This window comes from Seriola lalandi, unplaced genomic scaffold (genome assembly GCF_002814215.2).
Source record: "Seriola lalandi dorsalis isolate HSWRI2012SDOR001 ecotype SW California unplaced genomic scaffold, Sedor1 jcf7180002054854, whole genome shotgun sequence".
NCBI lineage: Eukaryota > Metazoa > Chordata > Actinopteri > Carangiformes > Carangidae > Seriola > Seriola lalandi.
The window spans coordinates 135,811-158,705 of record NW_019525407.1 but is presented as its reverse complement, the minus strand read 5'-3'; the positions used below and the strand labels follow the sequence as shown (position 1 = coordinate 158,705).

At 38.9% G+C, this 22,895-nt stretch overlaps 3 protein-coding genes and 1 long non-coding RNA gene across 4 annotated transcripts; all 4 read right to left on the bottom strand.

Moving 5' to 3' along the window:
- Window positions 1-338: 338 nt before the first annotated feature.
- LOC111670460 (protein S100-P) lies at window positions 339-1,400 on the bottom strand. The gene is made up of 2 exons (XM_023427176.2): window positions 1,172-1,400; window positions 339-596 (listed from the first exon to the last, which is right to left on the bottom strand). Exons 1-2 carry the CDS (start codon window positions 1,307-1,309, stop codon window positions 456-458), a joined length of 279 nt encoding a protein of 92 aa, XP_023282944.1. The 5' UTR covers window positions 1,310-1,400; the 3' UTR covers window positions 339-455.
- A 648-nt stretch (window positions 1,401-2,048) lies between these two features.
- On the bottom strand, window positions 2,049-8,643 carry LOC111670453 (uncharacterized). The gene is made up of 5 exons (XM_023427166.2): window positions 8,498-8,643; window positions 7,647-7,988; window positions 7,217-7,333; window positions 5,024-5,124; window positions 2,049-4,331 (listed from the first exon to the last, which is right to left on the bottom strand). Exons 1-5 carry the CDS (start codon window positions 8,553-8,555, stop codon window positions 4,266-4,268), a joined length of 684 nt encoding a protein of 227 aa, XP_023282934.1. The 5' UTR covers window positions 8,556-8,643; the 3' UTR covers window positions 2,049-4,265.
- A 1,206-nt stretch (window positions 8,644-9,849) lies between these two features.
- Window positions 9,850-13,844, bottom strand: LOC111670442 (uncharacterized). Its single transcript, XM_023427153.2, has 5 exons — window positions 13,660-13,844; window positions 12,802-13,149; window positions 12,233-12,262; window positions 11,334-11,438; window positions 9,850-10,182 (listed from the first exon to the last, which is right to left on the bottom strand). Exons 1-5 carry the CDS (start codon window positions 13,715-13,717, stop codon window positions 10,079-10,081), a joined length of 645 nt encoding a protein of 214 aa, XP_023282921.1. The 5' UTR covers window positions 13,718-13,844; the 3' UTR covers window positions 9,850-10,078.
- A 308-nt stretch (window positions 13,845-14,152) lies between these two features.
- Window positions 14,153-16,389, bottom strand: LOC111670452 (uncharacterized). Its single transcript, XR_002761872.2, has 3 exons — window positions 15,856-16,389; window positions 15,656-15,775; window positions 14,153-15,188 (listed from the first exon to the last, which is right to left on the bottom strand). It is a non-coding gene; the product is annotated as an uncharacterized LOC111670452 (long non-coding RNA).
- Between the last annotated feature and the right edge of the window lie 6,506 nt (window positions 16,390-22,895).

The following is a 22,895-nucleotide window of genomic DNA, read 5'->3' as shown; positions in this document are numbered from 1 at the left end:
GATAAAGAGCATGTCCCACCTCATGCAGGACACTGTGACATCACTGGACAACTCCAACACTGACGGGCTGCTGCACCCGCTGTGTGTGAAGGAGAGATACTGCAGGTCCTTACTTCCTTCAGCTAACTAATGTAATGTGTATATAATAATGTGACTTCAACGGTTACGTCTGTTATTTACTTTACTGCACTTTCCCCTCTGCCACTAACTCTGCAAATCTCCCCACTGTGGGATTAAGAAAGCATTGTCTTGTCTTGTCTTGTCTTGTCTTGTCTTGTCTTGTCTTGTATTAATATAGAAAGCTTCTGTCTATAGTCAAATAACACTCGACAGTCATATACAGGTAGATAAATGACTTTATTCAGCTGCTAAAAAAATTAAAATAATAACTACAATACAGATTTTCTGATGCAGTTGCCGCCATTTGGCCCCACCCAAGGGTGAAGTGGACTTGCTCACTTCTTGGGACCTCGGTTGTGGCAGGCGCAGGTCAGAGCAGCTACCATCACCACAAATTCTGTGAAGTCGACCTCAGAGTCTCCATTAAAATCCAGACCATTCAGCAGCTTGTCCACCTCAGCTTGGTTCTTCGCTCCCTGTACAAAGCAACAAAACACCATCAGTGTTGCCAGATGACACTAGGTCAAAATGTTTTTTTTAACATGTCCCTCCTCTTTCCTCATCAAACTCTTTTCACAGCCAAATTTTAGTATCACGAGTGTTCTATTTATAAAGTACGAGATCGATCTTAGGTCAGAGAAATGGCATCAAGTTGAAACTTATTGCTGAGGCAGAATGGAACGATGAGATTTACTCTTCAAAAAGTGTCTGCGTTAACAATAAATCCAAAGATACAAAGCTGTAGAAGCCATTATCTTTAAGTGACATGGCTTGTTCAAAAATTTCTAGGCCAGGAAGGAAATAAAAGTTGGCATAAAAACCTGAAAATAAAAACATGTTTTACCATTAGTTCAAACCGGAAGATTGGTACTATGATGTGTCAAAGTATATTGAACATGATTCTTTAACTTTCCTACTTTCCTGACACCACAAGTCAATGCATATTTTCTAAAATATTTGAACTGTGAGCGTATGTGCCTGAGCTTCATTAGGTAGGTCTCAGTGCTGTCACTATGAACCACAGATATCTTCCCCCACAGGTGTACGGTACCTTGAGCAGTGCAGGAAGTTCCTTCTCCAGCAAAGTCCTGGCCTCAGCTTTGGTGAGGGTGTCTGGTTTTCCCTGATCAGCAGCGTAAGTATCGAAGGTCTTCATCAAGATGGCCATGGCTGTCTCTAGCTGGGTCATGGTTGCTTCTTGGGAGGTGGTTCGTAAAAGTACAGAGGAAAACGCTGGTTGACAGAGCAGTCGATGTGTCAGGGGTGGGAGAGGAAAGAGGCGACGCTTTCTTATACCTTTTGAAAAATGGGTGTGGCACCAGTGCACAAAAGGTTAGGTAAAACTGGTTTAAGTGTTTGATGAAGGTGGCGGCTTCAACTTTGCCTCAGTCCTACTACGCCCAATGTGCACATTACCTCACCAACCATACAGAGATTTAGTCATTTATTTATTGATTTAAAGGGAGGGATTTCCATTAAACGGACAACAAAGGCGCTTTTTTCTGTGATATGTTTCATTTGAGGTAAAGTAAATCATAATTATTCTATTATACAAGGTATAAAGCGTGTGTCGGTTGTCACTTTGGGAATCATCACTTGATGATTTTGAAACACCACTTTCATTGCATCCACTGTGGTTGAGTTGTTGTCTGTGCTGCTGCGTTGGGGTGGACATGAACCACTAGAGGAAACTTGAAATTGAAAAGCTTGAGTTAAGTACATGAGTGTGTTTGTCTGCTTTCTGTTCTCTCTGGTATGCTGGTTTCCTAGAAACAGTGCTCTTACAGTAAACTGTACATACGATATACTGTGTATCGTCTAGAAGCGTTTATCTGGTCACACAACCAATATCTCAGCTGCAGGACTAGTCTGGCTGCGACAGAGTACGTCAAACGCAATGAGAAAGACACATTATATGAAGCCCAATATTTGGTATACAGTTTATTACTGCAGGATGCATTTAAGAAGGTGGCCTCAATGACATATCAGTTTGAATGAAATATTACAGGCACAATATGGCATTATTTACAGCATCACTATATCCCACTGAGGTGGAGAATTAGTATGTACAGAGTGCATCTTTGCAAACAGAACAAAAAGGGCGAAAGCGTGAGAAAGCTTCAGGCATAGCAAATGTTGGTTAACACCTTTTGCAAGTCATATGGGAGGGCATGCAGGTACGGTAACGTGTGTAAAGGAGCGTCTCTTTGTAACCTCCCCCATTCCTTATCAATATAAAACTGGCTGACTCACTGGGACGAGTGTCTCTGTATTGACAAAGGTCTTGGCAATCAATCAGCATCAATCAGACCAGTATTTATCAACTTATTAATCATTGCTTTCACATTATGACTTTGTCATAAACACAAATAAATCAAGTTGAATAAGTGTGACACCAACATCATCTGTGTTGTAGGTTATAGTACCATCCAGTGCACATTAGGGATGAACAATCAATTCAAATATTCTCAAAAATCGCAAGTGCAGTATTCAAATCACAGAAGGTGTAACTTTTTGATAAAGGTAAAATGTGTCACAACAGACCATAAATACAGCATGGTGGTGCTACACAAATGCCCCAGCCTACAAATCACATTATCAAGATGTAAGGGAATATATGCTTGTTTGGTACAGCCCCCAGCAAAAATCACATTATCATCATTTTTATATTTTTTTTTCAGAGAAACTGACATGCAAAAAATTTACATTCCCACTATAATTGGGAATATTTGTTTTTGCATATTACATGCTAGCAATTTAGCATACAATACATTAAAGAACTGTAGGTAAGACAATTAGTATCACTGAAAACAAACTAAAGTCACACGTAAAGTTTGCAGAAGAAAGATATCATGTTAAAAGTCTTTAATAGCTCCATTTGTGAACTCAGCTCTCTGTATGTTACTCCATGATTTGGTCACGTTATGCAAACCTTAAGGTCAACTGTCTCCCTGTAATAATAAAATGTTTGCATGAGTTCAAAACTAACATTTAAAGCCAATGTTTGCATAGACTTCACCAGCCACTGACTACACTACTAGCTACTGAAGAGAACAGAAAGCAAAAAGCAAAGTAGCAAAGTCAGTGGAAATGTTCAACTTAAGCAATGGTTTTCCACAGGCTAATATTTTTATCTTTCTGAGCAGCTGGAGGAACAAAATAAATAAATTAAAAAAAAAAGAAGCTTACCCCTTGCAGTTTATGATATGAAGTGCTCAGTCACCAGTTGGGCTAATTTCAAATCTATCCAGTATAACCTACATGTCTGATCGTTGGTGACTAACTATCTTAGAGCAGCTACAGCTTCACATTTTCAGTGCTTAAGGATGCTATCTGAGTACAATTACTTCACAAACAGCATGCTAATGCATTAGCATCTTGAGCGCACACAGCTATTTGGTTTAGACAGAGATCAAAATCTTAACCTCAGACTTTACATATCCTTTGAGTTTGAGTACAAAAAAAAAAATGAATCAGCTCTACAATGAGCATGTGTGCATTTTCTAAGCATGTTTTGATGGCTAACACTGAGTGTAATTCTGTCTTCAATAATGCTACAGTCCTCTACCAACATGGTCTCTGGACATTTTAGAAAAAGGAAACACACAACCTCAAATGTAGATCACATGTTTACCCCTGCAGATGTTCTGTATCAGTTTCTTGTGCCTTTGTGTGATGAATATAAACAGAACAAGGCCGGGGAGAAACCATTACGTCCGTCACAGGCACCGTTTCCACTTCCTGTCAATGACCTATTACAGAGCAACCCCATAACACCACAGTTTCCACTCAGTGTCCTAATCATGATCTGAAGTCATTGTGAAACCGACATGTTTGCTATAGAATCAATACCCCTCACTAATGTGGACCACTGACTAGCTTATAGTATGATCAAGTCAAAACAGAAGCAACTACTTTTCTCCTTTTAGTCTGCTACAAGTAAGCCAGATATTGAGATGAACTGAGACCACGAAGATGAAAAAGACTTAGTTTATAGAAAAATATTAAATATTTGCACTGATATAAAATCTTTCACATAATTCCATTCTGGGAAAGTGGTTTCAGACTTTTGGACCCCGCTGTACATGCAGAAAAGTTAAGGGCACAAAATACCAGAGGATGAAGAAAGTCCACTGAGCAGATCCTCATCCACTTTCTTTGGTCTGCACGCGTTCAAAGTAATCGAAGGATTCATACACAGGTACCTGACACTGAAAGAGACAGAAAGATAAAAATGAAATTACTGCAAACTCACATACCGCATCAGTAGAGTATAGCAGTATATATATACATTTGTCAGATAAGCTTGAGGGTATGTGGTGCTCAAAGGTCAAGACCTTTGCTAAGGTGCATAACATAAAAATGAGTAGGCGTGATCAACAGGCACAGTTAGTCAGAAACAGGGTATCAGTCAATCGAGTATAACAGTCCTGTATTAAATCCTATCACAGTGTATTGAGCCTGTTATTTGTGGGGTTGTTGTACCGCTTTGCATTATATTGCTCCTACAAAAAAAAAAATATTCAGTACCTATAGTACAATAAGTGTAAACAATATATATATATATATATATATATATATATATATATATTAAATAATTGAATTCCATGATACATCTAAATAAATCAAAAAAATTCTAATTTGGTTTTGGTGCAGCCTCAGAGATTAGATCTATAGGAGCAAAGTTCACACCATTCACCACATGTCACCCGCATTTTCTCACATCTCAGCTAAAACAAATATGGACATTTTTAATAGGTCTGCTAAACGCCATTTAAAGAATAAGACAGTTAATATATAAATGAATTTGAATGGGTTAAAGAAGCACAATGCTATCACTAAAACATGGAGCAAACACGCTGTTTTGCCTCCCCCTCCTCTCCCCCGTCACCATTAGACTCACCCACTGAGAAGAGCCTCTGGAGGAGCTGGTGCTGTGTTTGTCCATCTCTGCCACCTCAGAGTCAACGTGGGGAACCTCATAGATCACCCTGGCTGCTTGTGCTGAACCCATGGGCCACACACACACACACACACACACACACACACACACACACACACACACACACACACACACACAGAAATGATTAGCAGGACTCTTCCATAAGATATTATGAAAATATACAGAAGTGGCACCTTTAAGCTTTGTTTTAAATTGGATGGGCATTGCAGTCACTACTGCATTGGACTGTACCAGGAAACCAAGGGTGGCAGTGGTTTCCTGGTACAGTACGCACCCTTTTTAAGTCGCACCAAGTAGCCTTATATCATATACATCCTGTAGAGCTAACCCTGTTGCACCAACCAATTCCTCATTATTCTCAGTGGCCCGTGGTGTACCACAGGCTTCAATTCTTGGTCCCATACATTTCACACTGAGCCCAAGTCATATCCAGTGTTAAAAACTATAGTGACCCCACCTACATAAAGATGCCCTAGAATTGCGCTTGCGGAAATAAGGGTGCATTGACATACTACAGATAAAAGTGTCTTTTTTTTAAACCTGAGCTGGTTATGTGTTGCGCATGTAAACATCTAACATGCTAGCAGTAGGACTCCAATAGATACTAGGACACTGTGGCACATGCAGAGCTTTTTCAGGGTTGTTTCATCTTTTCCATCAGATGCGCATGAGACAGACGACTGAAAAACATGGCTGCGTATACATGCCATTAAAATTACTACAGCACGCTGATATTTATGATTTCATCCAGTATACAGTATCGTCTCAATGTTCTCTTCTTTTATAGCTTTCTTTTATAGCTGTTTGTTTTTGCTACTTGTAATTTCTGTTTTTCACTCTAAGAGTTGGAGCTACCAACCTTCGAGTCACCTTTCTCTAAGCTCTAAAGTAAATCAAGGACTCTCTGTGCCAATCTGTGTCTCAATCTAAATTAATAGAATTTCTCATCTGCAATATCCAGCTACTACTACCAACCTTGTTTTTATTTTAGAAGTACTCTCATTGGTGTCTTTATTAGGTACACTGCAAAAGACAATCCAATACAACGGCTCAGCAATAAATTCTTTATCAAGATCTAATTATCAATTTTGATTGACACTGTTAAGCCCCTTTTACACTGCACAATAAACCGCTAACACTCACTAACATCTGGCTGTGAAAGGGCCCATCAGCATTCGCTCCCAGGTCAAATGACTCCATAGTGGCCACGGGTATTTATCGGGTCCAGCTGCCATCGGCTGTGGTGTGAACATGTTACGTTTCTTCCCCGTTACGTGCTGTAACATCTTTCAAAGCACACAAACAGTGTAGACAGACCTGTCACCTGCCCAGCACAGTGCTATTAAACCAGAACGGCCGCGAGTAGACCTTCCACTGAGAGTGAGCTCCGAAATAATTTGAAATTATGTGTTTGAAAAACACACAATCACCGTTCAAAGCGTCTACATAGCGTCCTCTCAGTCCAAACAGAAAGGCAAACTCATCAGCAAAGTTGCCTTTTTAAATAGCATGTTTACCGGCATTTAAAATCCCACTTATATGTGCTAATTTTGGTGCAAAAAGTGGATTATTGATGTTAGAGTTCGAATTATGTTTACACCGTTTACACCAAAAATAGCATGTATAAGTGGGTTCTTGAAAAGCGGTTAAACTCGCTAAAAAGCCAATTAATTCAGTTCACATTGCCATATCTGTAATTTACTGAATTGTGATATTTTTGGGTTTTATTTTCCCAGCTTTTGAGATGTCTATCTTTGACATTTCTGGTATCCCAGTAAATCTGAAGTGAAGGAAATTTTGTTTGGGAAGTTCATTGAAAAAATACATTAAATTAATTACATGAATTACATTTCAAAATCAAGAGCAGCATCTCTTAAGAAACAATGTACCAGTTATTCTCGATAATTCACAGACTTTACAACTACTTTCTACTGAAGAAATCATTGCTATGAAAACTTTTGATGTCGGGTGGAGACAGATGACTCAGGGAAATTGTGCGTAAACTACCTGCATGGATAGATACCACTATAGGTTAGAAATTTGTAAAATTGGATAGAGCAGTTATTTAATCTTACAGGACATTACATCAATCGAGCTTCTGATGAGTAACAAGACTGAATTTATTATTTGTACCTTGTCTCCTTCGCAGAGAACAGAAATAGATGAGAGTGATGAGGAGCAATGGAACCACTACAGCCGTGGCAATTTTGATGGAGAGTGGTATGGATTTACCTTGGTCTTCTCCTCGGTCTTGTGAGAGAAAAACACAGACATTACAATAATAATTACGGGACTGTAAGTGAAGTCTTTTTGTTTGTCTTTTTTTATAAAATATTATTGGCATGTGATATCACAAAAGTTGCAAGATGAGGAAACTTTTTTTTTTTTTTAAATCTTGCAATAGTAGATTATATTAATAAACAAGCAAGATTTGACTGATCTAAGATTTACAAAGTGATATAAAGTCTCTCTTCAGTTTTGAATACATGTCATTATTCACTCTATCCACTGGAAAACCAGAATATTAGTCAAACTCTTAAAGCTTTGGTGTTTTGTCACCTACCATCATCTGTGTCATTTCCTCTGTTCTCTCTGGTCCTAACTGTGATGATTGTGCCATTTCCTTTCACCTGAACATAAAATGGTATCTCCACATTCACTATGCAGGTGTATTTCCCTGAATCATTTGTTGTGATGTTAGAAAAGGTCAAAGTTGAACAGGAATTTGATTCTTCAGACTGTGGTGTTGAGTTGTATTGGCCAGGCTTAATATCTGTTTGATTTCTCCCCCAGTTAAACGTTATTCTGTCAAACGTCCCTTTCCAGCAGCAGGTGATGTTTACAGTCTCTCCCTCCAGGACAGAAACATCAGGAGTCTGGGTCAACACGCCTGTAGATGAAGCAGCTAAAGAGACAGAGAGACAAATGATTTTGAGGTCCATAATGAGACTGTGTACACTGCATCATTAGCTAAACACATCAGGCTTTTGGCACCTTACAACAAAATCAGAGGATACGTGCTACATAGACATAAAATGCTTCATAGTGATTTAACAAAGAAATAGAATAATAAAGAAATAGTGGTTGTTTTTTTTTTTTAAACTTTTGTTTCTTTTACAGTGAAACTAATGCTCTGAAATGTACTGTGCAAAAATCATATTAATCAGTTAAAAATATTCCAAATGCTAATGTTAGCATGTACTTAAATCATTATGAACAAGATACTGTATATCCACGCACTCTACGAACCTTCATGTGTTACCTGTTTGAACAACGTACACCTACAACGATAATCTCTGACACTACCAATAATTTCAGTAATTAGGAGCTCTGGTCACAGTTTTGACGTATATAGCACAAACTCTAACCAGACACAGATGTGACATTTAAGGTTTAAGTTGAGTTTCTACTTACTCCAAGATGAGATGGCACAGAGAGAGGCCAGCAGCAGGCTGCTCAGCAGGAGCTTCATCTTCTCACACTGCTTCACCTCTGACTACTGACACTCATCACTTCACAACTGCTCTTAGTCCCTCCTACAACATACTCTCACACACACACACACACACACACACACACACACACACACACACACAAAGAAACACACTGGGCATCATCTTTTATCCACGGTTTGAGAGAAGTGTGAGAAACCACAACATGAGTTCCTTTTTCCTTTAGATGCAGCAGCAGGCAGCGATAGATTCTCTGCAAGAAACTGTAGCTGAGATTGTTTCGCTCTTTTCTGTTCTCATGAGTTTGAATGCGGAAGTGCCCTTTTACTTCACTATGACACAGAAGTACTGAAGTGGGTTACCAACAAGATAAGCAGGGGTATTTTGACACATGCCATACACTGTCTCTGTGTCGCAATGAAGTCCATCTCTCAATACTCTCTGACATCTCCAAAATGAAAATGCAACATAGGAGGGAAGTCACAGGGTGGTATTTCACAAATCTGCAAAATAGCAGATGTTCTAAGATCACACTTTTGGATGTGTTCATTAGAAATGAACAACAAAAAGGAGAAACTGATACTCTGTTTGTATCTGACATGCGGATATTTAAATACACCACATGAGCCTTTGGTTGATGTGGTGCATCAAAGATAAGATAGTTAAATGATCCATCCCAGTTAGTTGGAGTACATTGTAACTGACATGAAATTGAGATGTTGCGTCTTGAAAGTTACCAGCATTTGGAGACAGGTTGTGGGTAGGACTTAGAGGAAGATTATTAGTATTGTGGTCGAGTGGCTGGAGCACCTGAGGCAACATTTTGCTTCAGGTTACAATGATAGACGTCTGATAGAATCCTAACATTTTATTCCAGTGGATACCTAAGGAGGCATTGACAGCTCAACGCACTGCAACTTCAGAAAACAAACGCAAATAAAACAAGCATAATCAGAAAACATCGTCATCCATTTTTACAACACGTGTGCTGCACATACTCACAACACAAGCAACAACAGAAATGTGCCGTGAGTAGCACAGATGGCAACAGAAATGTTTCCAGGGGATACCTAAAAGTAATTAACCTGGCTGTGACGCACTTGTTCAATGCTTTTAACTTGAAAAGTCACAAAGCATTGAACAACAAGTGCAACCCAGGCGGGTCCATTCTTTGTTTTTTTGTTTGACCAGTTTGTGCCAACAGAACAAGCTGTAAACACAACAATGACAGGTCATCACTTAATTCTAAAGACACAACATAAAAAAACAGATTTAAAAATCCAGACTTATTTATTGGGAGTTGTTTTCTTGCCACCTGATTCATTTAAGTCCAATATTCACTCTACTCTCAGCTATGTTTTGGTGTCTTGGTGTCCATCAACCCCCTCCCAAAAAAAACTAAGTACTGTATTTAAAATAAACAGTGCAACAGTCAGTGTGTTGATAATGTTGTAATAATAGACGTTATTTATAGAGGATTTTTCAAAACACAGTAACGGGAAAGGGTTACAGTTGTCAGACAAAACGTGAGTTTCCAAGATTTTCATAATTGAAGACAGGGGTATTCTCCCCAGTCTTCATCTCTTTCTTCTTCTTTCTGAACTTTCTCTCCTCTTTGGACTGCAGCGGGTGTATTTTCAGGAGCAGCTGAAACATGAATAAACTGACTGATGAGCTCCATCCATGGTAATGTAGTACGTATGCTGTTAATGCATGATTTAACAAGACTAAAGGCCAAGTCATGGTTTCCATGTCCTCATGTCTGCAAGGGTCCTGACGTAAATTTCATCGCCTGCCCAAGTCAGCGAGGGTCCACATAGACACTGTGTGGATGTCAAAAATTTGAGTCGGATTATGAGCATATCAACTGGCCATACACCAGCTCTTTTCCTGCACCGTGTTGTACACTGTACAGCTTAGTTCCCTTCCTTGGCCCTATTCTTATTAAAAGATCTGTAAATGATGGTCCCTGCCCCTAGATGTTGCACTGGACCACCAGCATCTCAGACCAAAACAAATGCCACGTCAGCCACACCTCCTGGCCTCCATTTGCCCAACCCCCTTGACACTCATCCCCTTTAACGTTATCAGTCAGAAAGGTGTTATGAAGCCCAGTGTAAATGGCCACTAAATACAAAACAAGAAGTACAACTGAATGAAGTTATGTACCCTGCGTATACAACAGCTCCATGGTCGGACTGGGAAATAAATTCAGCCCTGGGCCTATCCACTTACTTATCCACACTAACAGAGTCAATAAAGACACTGATGGAGCAGGTAAATACTTCAAAAACTTACTGGATGCTTTGCAGGTATGTCAAATTCTATTAATAGAAGGAATCTGACAGCAAGTAGAAAACCACAACTTGACCTTAAGAGTTTAACATTTGGTAATTAGCACAAACACAAAGTGCAGGCGATCCTGATGGGAATGTCATGAGTTGGATAGATGTTTGGTCATAATTAAAATATCAGACAAGTTAAAATTTTCACTTGATGATGGCATTAGATGAAAGCTTATGGGACAAACAAAGTTATTACAATTTATCTTCATCTAGTTTATGTTTATCAAAAACCTTATGGTGGTACTAGCGGAGAAGTCAGGATATCACTGAAGTCATTAGAATTCATCTTCTTGAGGTCATGAATGTTTGTTCAAAATTTCATGGCAATATTTCCAATAGTAGTTGAGTTATTTCAGTCTGAACCAAAGAGATCCCACAGAGCTATGCCATTAGCACAGCTGACAACCTTTTATATAATGGAGTTTGAGTGCATAAGTGAATATTGTATTGTACCTGCTTTGTGTTGTTGAGGCTTAGTCCATCTGTTGTTGAAGTAGAAGAAGGTCACAAGAAGAACAAGGAAGGGCAGACACCTCAGACAGTAGATTAACGCAGATCCTGAAATTGATTGACAGGGACAGCTGCTCGGTTACACCTTCTTTGCCATCACTTGTCACATGAACTACTGCTTTAAAATGAGATCATTTGTACACATTGTCATCACATTTTTCTGAGCTCGCTGAGCTTTCCTTTCACACCTCAGTAGATGCTCAACCGTTTTAGGGTAAGAGAGAAGAAGAACTGGACTTTACCCAGAATTTAAGAGTTTGTTTATTTTATATCAAATATGTTGCTATCCATAAACAATATTTCATTATATAAATATTGAATTAATATTTTGTTTCTTTCTGTGGCTGTCAATCTATGAACCAGTACGGCCCCTCGGGTCCTCTGGCATAAGTCTTTTAGTTGTTCCAAAGTACAAAAAAAAAAGAAAAAAAAACTTTTAGTGAATCAGCTTTTTTATTTATTTATTTTTGTCATTTCCAATTTTATCAGGTTTTTATTTCATTATATTTCATTTTTAAATCTGTTTTTTGATGTTATTAGAACAATATCTGTTACAATACTTTGTGTGTTTGATGTTTAAATCACTTAACACCATCTGTGTTGTCATTTGTAATCTCCGTCTGTGATGACTGTACCATCGACTTCAGCCAAAGTGTAGACACAGGTTGCAGGTGTATCTACCTGAATCCTCGTTTGTGATAGTTGAAACGGTCAAGTTTGAATAAGATATATGACCCTGGGTCTTAAAGCTGATAAAGTCATTTTGAATTTATGTTTGATTTTTCAACCTGTGAAATATCACACTTTCAAACACCCCTGTCCAGCAGCAGATGTTTACTTACCATATTTATCTGATGTACCTGATGGAGCACCTGTAAAAAGATAGAGATAAATTATGTGTGTGATGTGTGTGACCACTAGGTTCTTCCTGATTCACTCAGCCCCTCCCACTTCGGTGAGGGACTGGTAAAGTGCCCACACACCACTGTTTAGTGTAGCTTGTTTGTGACATGTAGACCTATAAGTTAGCATCTCCAACTTTCATAGCACCAACACCCACACCACACCACTGACCACTGAATCCACACATCAAGCCGTGCTTCTTTAAAAAAGATTTGCAGTTATTGACAATATTCAACCAAATCAGTCGGTTTGTGTTATGTGGACACATGTTTAAAATGAATGAGTGATTTAATCAGATTTTTGGAAAAGTTGCAAGAAAAACATTTTTTAATCTTGTATTAGTGGCTTTTAGATTATATTAATAAACAAGCAAGATTTGACTGATCTAGGATTTACAAAGTGATATAAAGTCTCTCTTCAGTTTTGAATACATGTCATTATTCACTCTATCCACTGGCAAACCAGGATATTAGTCAAACCTTTAAAGCTTTGGTGTTTTGTCACCTACCATCATCTGTGTCATCTCCTCTGTTCTCTCTGGTCCTAACTGTGATGATTGTGCCATTTCCTTCACCCTGAACATAAACTGGTATCTCCATACTCAGTTTGCAGGTGTATTTCCCTGAATCCTTTGTTGTGATGTTAGAAAAGGTCAAAGTTGAACAGGAATTTGATTCTTCAGACTGTGGTGTTGAGTTGTATACGTCAGTCTTAATAACTGTTTGATTTCTCCCCCAGTTAAACGTTATTCTGTCAAACGTCCCTTTCCAGCAGCAGGTGATGTTTACAGTCTCTCCCTCCAGGACAGAAACATCAGGACTCTGGGTCACAACTAACACGTCTGTAGATGAAGCAGCTAAAGAGACAGAGAGACAAATGATTTTGAGGTCCATAATGAGACTGTGTACACTGCATCATTAGCTAAACACATCAGGTTTTTGGCACTTTACAACAAAATCAGAGGATACGTGCTACATACACATAAAATGCTTCATAGTGATTTAACAAAGAAATAGAATAATAAAGAAATAGTGGTCGTTTTCTGTTTCTTTTACAGTGAAACTAATGCTCTGAAATGTACTGTGCAAAAATCATATTAATCAGTTCAAAACATTCAAACTGTTGAAAACTACTGATCCAGATCCAGATATTCTAAATGCTAATGTTAGCATGCACTTGAATTATGATGAACAAGATACTGTACATCCAAGCTCTCTACGGACGTTCATGTGTTCCCTTTTTGAACAAAGGAGACCTACAACATTACAACATCCTGACACAACCAATAATTGGTAATATAATAATTAGCGCAAACTCTAACCAGACACAGATGTGACATTTAAGGTTTAGTTGAGTTTCTACTTACTCCAAGATGAGATGGCACAGAGAGAGGCCAGCCGCAGGCTGCTCAGCAGGAGCTTCATCTTCTCACACTGCTTCACCTCTGACCACTGACACTCATCACTTCACAGCTTCACAGTCCCTCCCGCAACGTGCCCACACACACACAAACACACACACACACACACACACACACACACACACACACACACACACACACACCATCTTTTATCCACTTTATGTTAAAGAATATTCATCGAAGTTGAATGAATGGTGAATGATGGCAGGGTTTTCTTCTTTCTTCTTTCTGTGTTTCAACTATGAGGTGTCATATCTGACCTGACTGGTGAGCTGACACGTGTCCATGCCGGAAATTAACCGTAATAACCTCTGTCAATACTTTCTGTCTTATATAAGTCCATGTAAATGAAGATCTCTTATTATCGTTTTATCTGCTAAACAGTTCACTAGGTTCACTGGCTAGTTGCAGACTTAACAACTTTGAAGTTAGACTGGTGCGTATTGTATGTTTATGTTTATGCTTCCTGCTGCTGTTCGAAACGAGACTGATGAGAGCGAAGCAGCTGAATTACACGATAAATGTGCCATAAAAATATGTAAACCTTCGTTTCTGGGAAAGAGAATAAATGAAGTTGTTTTATTGTTATGTCTCAAAGCAGATCATTCTTGTAGAGACTCTGAAACTTACAGGTTTTCTCTTATGTCTACTAAACATGGCGGCGCGCTTTGCTTTGGACTGTGACGAGAGAGAACAACAGGAAGACCCCAACCACAAAATAATCTCCTGATGTCTTCAAACCCATGACTGAAATCGCCTTTTAGCAGCCCCGAGCACTTCTGTGTGGCATGCAGCGTCTGCACGGATATACATATATGTTATTGTATATGTTAAACAAAAACATTTCGGAGAAGTTTTTGCAGAAGTGCACAAAACCGCAAATTCTGTTCTTTCTTCTTCAGATGTCAGTTAAAATCCTGGCAGGCAAACTTTAAATGAGCTTTAACAAAAGAGATTCAAAAGCAACATGATATCACTGATGGCATCCAGTGGTGAACCTAGACTAGGCCAGATGTCCCCTAAACGCCTCACATGCAGACTATCACTAGTCACTACAATTTACAGATGTCTCCGAAATACCTCATATACAGACTGTTGGCACTACAATTAACAGATTTTCCCTAAACAACTCACACGCAGACTATCGGTAGACACTACAACATACTGAATGCCTCACATGCAGGGAATTGGTAGATGATAGCTACTAATTTGGTGTCAATATGTGGGGTCATCAACAGTGGGCCTCTGATAACACAGTTTATTGAAGGGTTAGGGTCTCAATGCTCATGAAAAAAACTGCACTTGTCATCAGATTCCCAAACTGATCAGTAAGATGTCAGAAGAAAAACAGTATTTATCAGTGTATTTCATGGTTTACTTCATCTACTTTCTCCTGCTGCTGCACTTTCTTCTTTCCTCTTCTTCTTGGGTTTCCTCTCCTCTTTGAGCAAAAGTGGGTTGATTTGCAGGGACAGCTGAAAGATGAATGCATCGATCAGTGATTCACAATATACTTCAGCAGAAATGCCACTAAAGCAATGGTCAAGATGTTGTAGCATCATAGTGGCGATAAGGGAAATTTATATTGTACCCGGTTTTTGTTGATTAGCTTTAATCCCTAAACTGTGGAGACAGAATAAGGTTATGACAGAGGCAAGGATGGGCAGGCACCTCAGGACTCTAATTAACGGGAGTATCTGAAATCCCCCCACAGAGACAGCGGCTCAGTTACACACAAACTATCATTTCAAGTGATGATTTATCAAAACACCTGACCTGAACTACAACCTTGAAATGGAAACAAGATTACAGGTCTATAGCAGGCACAGTAGCAGGCTGTAATGATCACTAGTGTGCTGAACCCTGGTATTCTGTTCTGACAAACCCTGTATGTAGACAAACCCCTTAGTGAACGACAGGCCAATGGTGTTCTGTCACCTACCGTCAGCTATGGGGTGATCTGTGTTGTCATCTACGTTCTCTGAGGCCGTAACTGTGATGACTGTACCACTTCCTCCGCTGACACCTTGCAGCTGTATCTCCCTCAATCCTCTCGTGATTCCTGAAAAGGTCAAGGTTGAACATTTACATTTGCTCACTTTGCTGAGATCCTTGACAAGTGGTCTTTGAGCTAATACTCACAAACTTCATTTCTCTTTGATTTTTTTTGTTATCCAGTTAACTGTCGTTCTTCCAAACTCCTCCATGTCAACAACGTCAGGAGTCTGGGTCACAACAAATATACCTAATGAAACACCTGTAAAAAGACGGAGAGATCAATGATTTTGTAATTCATCATTAAGTGCGGCGGTCCTGGGCCGTATGACAGTAGTTTGTGTGTTGGCCTGTCTCTGCTTCCCTCTACCAGGTTCCTCCTGATTGCCAATACTCAGCAAAATGAATTGATATGTGTTATATGGACACATATTTAAAATGAATCAGAGCGACTTCATCAGATTTTTGGGAAAACTCATTGAAGTAGGACAATGTCAACATAATAAAGGAAAATTAGTTTGTTACAGGCTGACCTCAGAAGAGTTGTTTTTAGAAATCTAAAGCTGCTTGACCTGCTGTCACCAGGACCCGACCTCAGATTAGCAGAAGAAAATGGATGGAGGGATGAAGCTGCATTAATCATTTAAGGGCAACTGGCGGGGTTAAACAACAAACAGGTACGCACATTGGCTATATCTTTGTTCTGGTCATGATCTTGCAGTAGAATGAACCTTCAAACAACTAGTCTGACTTCCTTTGTCAATTGTCTTTTTCTCACCATCATGACGGCAATACACAGTAGTGCTTCCTGCAGTGATATCCTATGTGAGTCAATGGAATGGAATGAACTGCCCAAGTCCAAACATGCAAAGCTTGTAGAGACTTTCCCAATAGTTTTCTCAATGAGTGATTTCAGTTTTTGTTTTTAAAAAACAGTGCAACAATTGAAGTGCATCATAAGCCAACCTGTACTTTGATTTCTTCAAAACCCAAACTTCAAAAACTTCAACCTCCCTTTGACAGACTGTCCTCCTGTGAAAAACGAGCCCACAGATTGTGCAGCAGGTTATTATGACCCATAGTTACATTTGTTTGCTAGGTGATATCTAGTGGCCGTAGCCATTGCGTCAGGAGCAAAGGGGAAAATGCAGAATCTGACACACGAGAGTGGTGTTTGATTCCCATGTGAAACCAGTAGTTTATATTGTTTCTACATACACACACACACACACACACACACACACATATATATATATATATATATACACACACATATAGACACGAGCTTCCTCCTTTCACAGATCAATATCATCTTCATTTTGAGGTTTTTCTTTTGAAGAGAAATGTTTTAAACCACAACCTCTCTCCCTTCACCTTCACACCAGTTGAAGGCAGCTACAGGTTCTATTTAAAGAACCTTGTCTGTGAAGCTGTAAGAAATTTTCTACTTCTTGCTTGAGCTAGCATGTCTGACAGTATTCCCTTTTATTACTGAAATATGTCCAAAACGAAAGATAAATGCCATGTAAATTGACATACAGTTGCAAAAGCAGTCTTTCTATCAAAAATGTTTTAACATATTTCACACAGATATCTTAGGACAGGATACACCAGTGTTGGTTTTGACTCTAAATCCAACCTTCAACTACACGCTGACACTAAATTTCTAGGAACTGTCTTCACTGTCACACTTTAATACCACACATTTAACCATTCTGCACACCCACGTGTTGGTCATACCTGTCACCATTTATTTTTGCCACTCTCTGCCACCATGTCCTCAGACTTTCCTTCCAGTCTCACTGGCCTGACTTCCCGAGCCCACCTGCTCACCTCCTCACCTGTCTTTCATTCACTAATCCCCCAGTCCTGAGTCGACCCGGCAACCTCACGGATTTGTTCTAGTTCCCTGTTCCTGTACCAATCATCAGTGTTGTTCGATCTATGTTTAAGGCACTCCACCTCAGCACATGTGTTCGATTACTCTGGCTGCTTAGACAAGAAAATTGCCTGGAGCTATGCTGTAAGTGATTCTACAGTAGATACGATGTACTACTATGACTGACAGTAGTTTAGGTTGTCCAACACTAACAGGAACTTAGGGAAGATATCATCAAGTGCAGTTTGTAAACCCTCAAACCCACACACAGTCCTGAAGAAGAGGCCTCAGCAGGCAGCATTAGTGTGGGTGGACTTTGGGTGTGTAAGTATTTAACCAATGGATCAAATGACCAAGTGTAATGTGAAAAGTTGTCACTCATAGTGACAGACCACATGAAACTGTCACCAACTCTGAAGCTCAACAGAGTATTTCTGCATCTTTCAACTCAGACAGGTTTCACCAAGTACAACATCCACTACTCAAACATGAGCATTATAACCTGCACCAACTCTACTGGCTGCCGTCTAGAGAAGTACAGCAACAAAGAGCTAGTCCACCACAGCAAAACAGGCAGGCACCACCTTGTAGTGCACTTTGGTATTACAGGAGAATCAGAACACAGACCTACACCAGGTGGATTATTCAGCAGCTGCAGAGGCAGACATTTCCCTCTGGAGTTGGAAGTTAGCTGCCCTCAAGTGGCCAAAAAAAAAAAAAATCAGTTAATTAAGTTTACTGCTCACGGTGACGAGCCGTGCAGATAGTCTCGGTTTTACGTGCCCATTCTGAGCTACGTCTCTTTGCCATGAGACGTATCTCATGGCATCTTGTTCCCAGAAACATTTTTGATTACCAATTGCAATCAGGGACAAACTCTGGGTTACATGCATTAGGTAGGTTATTTCCATCCAGCATGTAACAGATGTGTATACACAAGGCAATGAATCATGAGTGTATATTGATGCCCTTGCTCAGGAGCAGGACATTAGTACACTGAACCATCTTGGGGCTTGAACTGGCAACCTTTGAACATTGTGGGAGCCTTCTTTTTTTTGGCACAGAGAACAATGGAAGTTTATTTTCCTGTTATATCTGCAATGGTACACTCTGCCTGCATCAGGTTGCATTTTTCTCTAAGGTCTGCTTAGAGGAAGTGGCTTCATGAGCTGCTTTTGACTTGTCAGTGCGTTGACAGAGAAAAACAGGAAGACAACAACCACAAATTCTCTGACGAAGGTCTTCTTGTTTGTGGCATGCAGTGTCCACACATGAACAAATAGCTGTCTATTCTTCAGACTAACTTTGTTGTGTTCACATCGGTTGCTCCCTTTGACCTCACTGTGTTGTCACTCTGGGTTTTAAAGTTACTCTAGAGTCAAAGTTAAAAGCTGTTGAAACTTTGATGTACTCGTTGTCCTGTACCTTTAACATGGTCTGTATTTATTGTAACCTTTGTGCGGTTGCGTTGACACTTACAATATAGTAATGTCTCACATATCATTATTATTGTTTCTTGCCTTTTCTCTCATTCCTGTCATTTGAAAACCATTCATGCTTCAAATTATGCGTACAATTTTTTGTAGCTTCCTGCATTTGTATACAATTAGCATAAAACTGCATATTCAACCAGCTAGGAGGCCTCTTCTTTATTTTCTCTTTAAAGGTCCCATACTGTATGAAGTGAGATTTCGATGTCTATTTTGATTATAAAGCAGGTTTTATATTATTACTGTGAAAGTATCAAAGCACTCAGTCCACAGAGAAATACACACAGCCTGTATTCAGAAACTGAGCCTTAAAACCAACTGTCAGGACTTCTGGAACTTTGTGATGTCACAACAAAGCAGTCACCGCTCTCAGCCATGACCCAGGCCCCGCCCACCTGGACCCACGATCTGACCTTGCAGGATTTGGTTTCTCTGAGTGTTTACCTGAAATCTGCTATATTTTTATTTGATCACTCAAATCAGCCAATCAGATTGGCTCACCAACCTGTTGTCACCAGAGCTCCAGAGAGAAGCCTGAGCGAGGAGATGTAAAAGTACACTGAGAGGGTTTTTGGTTTTTATAACCACAAATATATCCTGTGGATCAACGGTTGAAATACAACACTGGAGAAGCGTGAAATGAGACCTTTAATACTAACAAGATGATTGCTATGTAAACCAAGTGTTGAATGATTCCATTCATGTTTCAACTGCTCAGGACTGAACACTGATGAAGTGTATTAAGCTCATTATGATTACATTTACAGTTGCGTTACATAATGCATTAAAATCCATGGCAGCCCATTCAGTCCCAAAGTAATCATAACTAGACATCCGTAAACAGTGTAAACTATAACTAGTTTAATCTCTTCTTGTGAATATATTTTTCATTTATATTTTTATAATGTTTGCTACTTTAATCATTTAATGCTCTTGTTTCTTATTTTTTCTATTTTCCAGCACACAGCATGTGATTATGGCACATGCATTATTTGACAGTGCTAAAGAGTTTATGTAGCGACAGGAAGAATTAGATATGACCTTTTCAATGGAAAAAATAATAAGTGTTGAGATTAAACACTGGAAAGGATTGTTCGGTTTTTTTATTGCTTAAATGAGTGAGTCAGGGCACAGGGTAAATGTTCACACCTTCCTCTGCTTTCCTCTGTGTTCTGGCAAAGTCAGATTACATCTGCTTTAAGTTTTCTTACATGTTGGTTCTCTGGTGTAAGAAAGTACATTTTCCACTGGCTTGTTTCATTCTAATAGACAGTTGTTATTTTCCAGGATGTGTGGTGTCTTCATTAGGATTACAATTTCTCAAAGTTACTTTTTTTTAAAGAACGCAACAGTGCCATCCATAGCCGTGTAATAGAGACGTCATCTTTCACTGTAACTCTACAAACAAGGTGTCCAGGAGAGTGCCAGAAGCATGTGTTCAAATCTTCATCCGTGCACACACATATGACCATGTACACTGCATTGTGATATTTTAGTACCATATTGTTATGCTTCTATTATTTATATGGTTGGAATGAAAAAACAATTTTCTGTCATTTTTGTCATTTTACTGAAGAAAGTGAGAAATCAGAGTAGGGATTTGTGGCACAACTCAGAGCACAAAAGCCGTTATTTGGGTCATTCAAGAGCTGAAATTTGTTGCTTTTACAGCAAAGTTCTTAATACTACAAGTGTTGCTGGAATTCTGTCCTTTTCAGAAAAGTTTGAAAATCCAGTTTTTGCTGCCACCTAGTGACTGAAGTTTTCACCTCACCATTTCAAAATTTTAAAATGCAGGTACGCAGTGGTTCCATTTGTAGAAAATACCATGAAATATAAGAATATTTATGACTGAAATGCATTTGCACTTGCACAACCCCTGTATATAATTATTCTTACAACTGATTACACAAGTCAAATCCTTGGTAATCAACAGCCACAAATATCACCATAACTAACAATACCGTAATTATAGTAGTGCTGTCTGTTTAACCACAGTCATGACAGCATGTATAATATTCACATTCATGCCATCATACAGTCTTGATATTCAGCTGTATGTATGTATGTATATGTATTGTATGTACATTGCTTACAGTATTATCACTTGATTTTCACAATCTGGAACATGGCTGACAATAACACAGAAAAGTGATGCCACTGGGTTAATCACCCAGCTTCATAGATTACGCTCCTAAATGCATCAAATCCATAGATACACATTATCAAATGTGCACAATGCACGCTGTGTGATAGAGTTCAGTTCCCAGATTTTACCAGCAGAGGGCACAGGACACCACTAGTTTATTTGTAGCATCAGGAAACAGTGGCTTTTCAGTGAAACTGAAAGACCCACATTGTGACCCATCTCTTTTCAGTTTCTTACATAACTTCTCATGGGGAAATCTGCAGTCACATCAGGCTGTTTGATAGGTTCATGCAGCTCTTCAAGACATTTAAAAGGTTTTGTCATTCCTTTTTTAGTGTGAATGCACCACCATGATCAATAATGTGAAAACTTTTTTTTAAAAAAAGGATAATGAAAAATATACTAAACTATATAGAGGTGATAAGCCTTCAGTAGAGGCTTGAGAGTCAGGGTTAACCCGTCAGAGGAAATGCAAAAGGTCACACTGCCCCACCTTACTTCCTAGAAGTAGCTGCACTAGAAGTTACTTCTAGTTTTTGCTAATAAGCCTGTCCTCCACATGAAGAACTTTAAAGGAATATGACAAGTATTTTACCATTTTTAGACTACATGAATAGTGTAATAAATGTCCTCTGACATGATGGTCACCACACCCATCGCTAAGTCTTTGTGTTGTGGCTTTCTTTTGTTGAGGTCGAGGTTACCAGGCAACTCAGTTGAAGGCCACTGATAATGTGTGTCAACTGGTCTGAGCTTATTTCATTGAAAATCTATTAGTTAACATGCTGCACTTGAAGGCCTTCAGATGGGTCTTGTTTATCTTGAGGTATTGAAGAGGTTTGCTGTGTGCTGTTTTTACAAATCAAATCACAAATTACTGAAACCTTCCTGTTTATACATTGTCAAATATTATATGTTTTTCCATAAGCAACTGGTAAAAAGGTTGTGAAATTATATACATATGATCATACAATAAAGCACATTTTATAAACTGTATAAAATGCTGTGAACAACTTGACCCATTAAAGCTTGTCCCTCCAATCAACCAATCAGACTGTTACCATTTATAGACCTAACTGGTGACAAATGCCCGCAATAAAGATTTAATTACAGGGATACCAAATTTATCACGACACTGGAAGTGCTTGCTTTGTAGCTTTGCACCTATGATGACTCTGCAGCCCTACATAGGAAACTACAGTAAACTGCATTAAATGAATGCCACTCCAAAATGAGCTTTGCTTTCTCAGTATCTGTTTGCTCTCTTATATTGTATCATTACCAGTACAATCCTACACTTCATATTTCATTTGAGCAGATTTATTCATGCAGAAATAAACCACACACAAAAAAAAAAATTATGCCAAAAGTATGAGTTGGAATAATGCGGTGTATCTCTTTAGTCTACTTCTCTTTTAAAACAAAATTAATAAATAAAATAAAATGAACAAGATTATATCACTCTTCTGATCAAGCCTAGCCTATAATTTGACATAATCCAAAATCAGATTTGCAGGATAATTCTTGCTTGTATTTCAGAGGATCAAATTTGTTTTAGCTTATTCTTGTGAATTTCATACATGTAATATTCATCTTAGCCTCTAGCCAGTCCTATATTCTTGGCCACTCAAACCAAGTTGTACATTTATGAATCAAAAACTATATTTGA

Excerpts from the sequence above, each read along its gene's own strand:
- LOC111670453 (XM_023427166.2), bottom strand. The coding sequence starts at position 8,555 with ATGAAGCTCCTGCTGAGCAGCCTGCTGCTGGCCTCTCTCTGTGCCATC. Across the intron at positions 7,989-8,497 it reads CTGTGCCATCTCATCTTGGA|CTGCTTCATCTACAGGCGTG; the intron begins GTAAGTAGAAAC and ends CTGTCTCTTTAG. Across the intron at positions 5,125-7,216 it reads TTCTCTGCGAAGGAGACAAG|CACAAGCAGCCAGGGTGATC; the intron begins GTACAAATAATA and ends CCATGGGTTCAG.
- LOC111670460 (XM_023427176.2), bottom strand. The coding sequence starts at position 1,309 with ATGACCCAGCTAGAGACAGCCATGGCCATCTTGATGAAGACCTTCGAT. Across the intron at positions 597-1,171 it reads AACTTCCTGCACTGCTCAAG|GGAGCGAAGAACCAAGCTGA; the intron begins GTACCGTACACC and ends TGCTTTGTACAG.
- LOC111670442 (XM_023427153.2), bottom strand. The coding sequence starts at position 13,717 with ATGAAGCTCCTGCTGAGCAGCCTGCGGCTGGCCTCTCTCTGTGCCATC. Across the intron at positions 12,263-12,801 it reads AGGAGATGACACAGATGATG|GTGCTCCATCAGGTACATCA; the intron begins GTAGGTGACAAA and ends ATCTTTTTACAG. Across the intron at positions 11,439-12,232 it reads AGGTACATCAGATAAATATG|GATCTGCGTTAATCTACTGT; the intron begins GTAAGTAAACAT and ends AATCAATTTCAG.